Source organism: Calliphora vicina, chromosome 5, assembly GCF_958450345.1.
Source record: "Calliphora vicina chromosome 5, idCalVici1.1, whole genome shotgun sequence".
In the NCBI taxonomy this organism is placed as follows: Eukaryota; Metazoa; Arthropoda; class Insecta; order Diptera; family Calliphoridae; genus Calliphora; species Calliphora vicina.
Window position 1 is genome coordinate 22088270 of NC_088784.1, and position 6070 is coordinate 22094339.

At 23.2% G+C, this 6070-nt stretch overlaps 1 protein-coding gene across 1 annotated transcript in view; it reads right to left on the bottom strand.

Moving 5' to 3' along the window:
- Window positions 1-4454, bottom strand: part of so (sine oculis) — a 36646-nt gene extending 32192 nt beyond the window's left edge. Inside the window, exons 1-2 of the mRNA XM_065511107.1 lie at window positions 4026-4454; window positions 59-269 (exon numbers count right to left, since the gene is read on the bottom strand). Of these exons, the coding sequence (XP_065367179.1) occupies window positions 59-269; window positions 4026-4346 (532 nt within the window). The 5' untranslated portion in view covers window positions 4347-4454. The remainder of the gene's footprint in view (window positions 1-58; window positions 270-4025) is intronic.
- Between the last annotated feature and the right edge of the window lie 1616 nt (window positions 4455-6070).

Consider the following 6070-nt stretch of genomic DNA (forward strand, 5'->3'; position numbering starts at 1 on the left):
AAAATATAATAATAAATTTAATAGTAAAGTGTTTAATTTATTATTGTGTTTAACTCACCTTTTAACCACAGAGCCTGTAATTTGGCATGATTGTGTGGTGAGAATTGATGATGTTCTAACAATCGATACAATTCTTTGTATTGACCGCGATGGAATGCAACAACGGCCTTGGCTTTCAGCACAGATTCGTTTAATTGCAATTTATCACATTGTGGCAATGACCATAGAAAACGGCCCAGTCTTTCAATATTACCAGCTTGCTGTAAAACCTAGTAGAACGAAAGAAGAAAACAAAAAAAATAAATGAAATTTGTTAGATATTAACTCTTAAAAAATGGTAATTGTTGTAAATACTTCTTTTACTAAAAGTAAAGTAAAACAATTTAAAGTTATTCGTTTTACATTGCAAAATCTTACAAATGCAACTTTTTTTATTGAATTTTTAATGCATTTTCTTTGTCAAAAAGCTAAAATCTACAAAAATATGGCAACATCTTAACAACTTAATTGTTGTTCTTGATTTATTTCCCTCTTTTTGCTCTGGTGTTGCAAATTTGCCATATTGAAAAAGGGAGAGCGAGAGTTAGTGATGCCAACACAATACACATGTAAACAAGTTTACAAAGCAAAAATATGGCAACATCTTGTTTGCACTTTCTCTGTTTTTGCAAATTCGCCATATTGAAAAAGAGAGAGCGAGAGTCAGTGATGCCAATACACATAGCAAACAAGTATTGACAATTTTAATGTTACAAAGACTCAATGGTGCAAACACAAGCTACGTCATTTTGCAATTGCAAGATCATTTGCCCCAAACACTGAACTACGCTGTTTTTCACTTTTGACACATTGTTGACTTCATGTAAACAATGTCTAGAATTAAAATATACATTAATTACATTGTGTAAACAAAATAATTTATATAAAAAATATTTATTTTTATATATATAAATAATAAACTGGTGTAAACAACTATTTTGTTTAAAAAATTTTATTTTTTACTTTGTTTACTTAATGTAATGAATTAAGATTTTTCAGAATTTCTTAACTTGATTAGAAAAAAATGCTGTAATGTCATATTTAAGATGTAAAACTTAATTTACACCAGGTAAATAATGTAAACAATGAATATAAAATTTATTTACTTGACATAAACAATGTAAATTCTTAAAATTTACATCAAAATTATTAAAATAGTTTTGATTTTCTTATTTACCTAATGTAAACAATTAAATTTCTTTGTAAATTAAAAACTTTTTAATTAAGAATGAAAGTTTAAATGAAATTATATGTAAAAAATCTTATTTTACATAATGTAAACAGGGTAAACAATTTAAATATACTTAAATTATCTCCTTTTTATTAAAAAATATTAAAATATTGTTGATTTTCCATATTTATAATAGTTGACATTGTTTACATAATGTAAACAATTAAATTTATTTCAAAATCAATAAATTTTTAATTAAAAAATAACATTTAAATGTAAACAATGTAAACAATCTTAATTTACTTAATGTAATCTACATTATTTACACTATGTAAAAAATGCAAATTGTTTTAAATGAAATTATTTACAAATTTTTCATTTACACAATACATTAAATAATGTAAACAATTGTTATATGTATTATTTACACAAGGTAAATAATGGAAATTTTTAGAATAGTCATTTGTTAGTCTATTTCAATAAAGTAAATTAATAAAATACTACAAATTTACAAGATTTTAAATTGTTTACATTGTTTACATAATGTAAACAAATACATTTTTGTTATGTAAATTAGTAATATGTTAAAAAATAGTAATTATTTATTAATTTGATGTAATAAATTATTGTTTACATAATGTAAAGAATGTAAACAATTGTAATATGCATTATTTACACTAGGTAAATAATGTAAATTTTTAGAATAGTCCTTATTTAACTTATTTTAATAAAGTAAATTAATAAAATACTACAAATTTACAAGATTTTATATTGTTTACATTGTTTACATAATGTAAACAAATACATTTTTGTTATGTAAATTAATAATATGTTAAATAATAGTAAGATATTATGTATTTGATGTAATAAATCATTGATTACATAATGTAAAGAATGTAAACAATTGTTATATGCATTATTTACAATAGGTAAATAATGTAAATTTTTAGTATTGTCAAGGTTTACATTATTTTACTAAAATAAATTACAAAATGTGGAAAATTTACAAGATTTTATATTGTTTACATAATGTAAACAATTACATTTTATTAAATCAATGGACAATTTATCAAATAAAATTTATACTATTTTCTTTTTAGACAAGAATTTTATATTAACAAGATGTAGACAATGTAAATAATTGTAATATGTATTATTTACACCATGTAAATAATGTATATTTTTGCAATATACTTTAATTTTCCTAAGAAAAAACTTAACAAAATATTAAAAATTTATAAGATTCTATATTGTTTACATTATTTACATAAGGTAAATAAATGATTTTTTTTGTTCCAAAAACTATTTCCCTGTTCAATCATAGTTATACTTTACGTATTTGATGCAGTAAAACATTGTTTACATAATGTAGACAATGTAAATAATTGAAATCTGTATTATTTACTCCATGTAAACAATGTAAATGTTTAGCAAAGTCTTTAATTATCTTATATTCCTAAAGAAAATGAACAAAATATTTTAAATTCACCAGATTTTCTATTGTTTACCTAATGTAAACAATTAAATTTTATTTAATAAATTGACAATATTTCAAATAACTTCATAAAAAATGTGTAAATAATGAAATAATATTTCGAAATATGTAATTTACATAATGTAAACAATGTAAATCAATGTAAATATGCATTATTTACACTATGTAAACAATGTAAAGTTTTAGAACAATCAATATTTACCTGATATTTCAAAAATAATTCAGATTTATCAGAATTTTTATTATTTACTTGGTATACGTATTGTTTTATTTCGTAATACGTAATTTACATAATGTAAACAATGTAATTAATAGAAATATGCATTATTTACACTAGGTAAACAATGAAAATTAATGGCATGGTCATTATTTACCTTATTTTTCCTAAGTAAATCAACTAAATATTTTAGATTTACCAGAATTTTTATTATTTACATGGTTTACATAAGGTAAACAATGAAATTTTGTTAGACAAAATGAAATTTTTTTTAATAAAAGTCATAGAAAACGAATTTTACACAAAATAAATTGAAATATACATTATTTACACCGGGTAAACAATGTAAAATTAAATTAATTTAGTGTATATACCTAAATAAATATAATTTACATAATGTAAACAATGTAAATATTTTAAATTTAAGTTATTTACCTCAAGTACATAAGGTAATTAATAAAAATATGGGCTTTTACTTGTTTACATCTGTAATTTACCTTATTTACACCCCGTAAATAAGGCAAATAATTCAAATGCAGATATAATTTATTGATATAAAGTAATTTATATAGAAATTTTGCATATTTAATAAAGTTTACATTATTTACATCATGTAAACAATTGATTTTTTCAGTAATTTAAAACAGTTTTGCATGTAAAAAGCATTTTCAAATAGCAACTGTATTTAATAAAATTTTACATTATGTAAACTATACATTATGTAAACTATTGTTTACCTGAGGTAAACAAAGATTTTTGTTCAATTTTGTAGCATATTTTTTCTTAATTTTCTTATTTTTTTCCTTAAGTAAACAATAAGAAAATTACATAATATAAACTATGTAAATTTACATTATTTACCCGAGGTAAACCATTATTTTTGTTCAATTTTGCAGCATATTTTTCTTAATTTTCTTATTTTTTTTACCTTAAGTAAACAATAGAAAATTTACCTTATAAAAACTTGGTTATTTACTTGAGGCAAACCAAAATTTTTATTCAATTTTAAAGCATAATTTTCATATTTTTTTTTTCTTATTTTACTTAAGGTAAACCAAAATTTTTCATGCTTAATTTTATTAATTCTATTTCATACAACTCACCTCACATACACACGCCACCTGCTCCTGGGTAAAACCAAAACTGGGCAATGACTCTCGTCCATTAGCGCCATTGCTGGCGCCACCATTTGTACTTGCATTCTGATTACCTAAATGTGTAGAACCCGGTACGGTATTGGCGTTACCATTATGCGACAACATATCCAAATTGTTATTATTGCTTGTGCTATTATTATTATTATTGTTGGCTAAACCGGCCGTTGATAGGCCGCCCGGACTATAAGGTGGCGTTTGGCGTGAACTCAACACGGCAGCATTCGCTGCAGCCAAATCATAGAAATCTGTGGCGGGATGTTGTAGCATAGTGTTGAAGCTAATGCCGGACAATTAATTGAAGTGAAATATCAATTTCACCTGCTTTACTTGCAAACAAAAAAATCTACTTGATTTTCTTTTGTTTAGTAAATGAGTAAACACATAATCACTGAGTTTTATTTAGTTGTAGCTGTAAAGAATGAAAAGGAAAACAAAAAATTAGATAAATTTAAATATTTTTTATTGAAAAATATTCTATAACTTTGCGTGGGTATAGATTTCTTTATTGTAATCGTATCGTTTTGTGTTACTTACGCACAACACTTTAAATACGACTATGTATAATATAATATTGTCTGGTGGTGTGAGTATATTCATTCGATTGTGAAATGAAATCTTAAAATATCTCAAATCACCGCATGTGTTTTTTTTTATTATTTTATTTTTCTGTTCTTTTGTATATTTTTTTTTAATGTTTTTTGTTCTTTCTTGTTCTATTATGAAATTTTTAACAAAATTTTTTGAATTTTTTTAAATAATTTCGAAAAATTATTTCAAGAAATTTCATCTGTGCGAAAATATTTAAAATACTGGTCAGATTTTGTTTTTATTTAAGTATTTTAAGCTAATTTTTATTTAAATATAACAAACATTCAAATAAATGATAAATTCAAGTGTAATTTAGAGATGTGGCAACATTGTGCAATTTCTAGTCATGCTGGCAGCTCCTGAGAGAAAAGGTAAACAAACTGCAAAAGTGTTGCCAAAAAAATGGCAAAGAGCGGGGGAAAAAACGCTTGAAAATAAAATAAATGTAAAATTAATGGCTAGATTAATAATTGAACTTTAAATTGACCAAAGAGGAATTGTAATTTAATGATTATACACAGGTCTGCAATGATTTTGGATGGAAATTCACAAAGAAGTTGGTTCTTAAAACCACAAAAGCCTTTTTCAGCTTCACGAAAATAAAACCATCCTCTCAAACAATTTATTTTTTAAATTTTGAAAAAACCTAAATATTTTCAAACCCTAATTAAGATTTTTAAGCAGCTTTTAAAGTTCTTCAAAACCAAAAATTTCCATATGCTTTAAAAGTACGTGCTTTTTTAGCACGAGCTAAATATTTTACAATTTTTTTTTTCTTCATGAAATCTAAACTAAATATACACGCACCAAAATCTTATGTATACAGCAAGAAACTAAAAAAAAATTCAAAAATGAATTTGATCTCTCAGATCACATTGCCTTAAGAAAAATTGTATATGTATTTGTGATCTTTCTATATGTTTAAGTATTTAGCTATATCTTTCTTCTATATACGATTTTTTCTATACACACTCTTCTTTATATTGTATTTGAGACGTGTGTAATTTTAGAATTCTTCGTAACTTGGTAAGTTTATTTTTGAAAAAGTAAAAAAAAAAAATATAAAAGAGAACACAATTTTTTTTGTTTTACTTGTTGCTGCTAAAAGAAATACACACAAAAACAATAAAATAAAAAAACATTTTCAAAATAAATTTTCGAATAAAATCGAAAGCAAAAGAAAAAAATATATACAAAATTTATTCATGTAGAAAATCATTTAGAGATGCTCAAATAAATTTCTCTTAGAGATTTTTAGCATGAGTACAAAAAGAAAACATAAAAAATAATAAAGAAAATGCAAGAAATAATACCACAAAAAAAGATAAATAAATAAAATACTTTTGCCAAATTGTTTTACTACGTCATAATGGCCCTTAAAAAAAGAAATAAATTTAATGAAA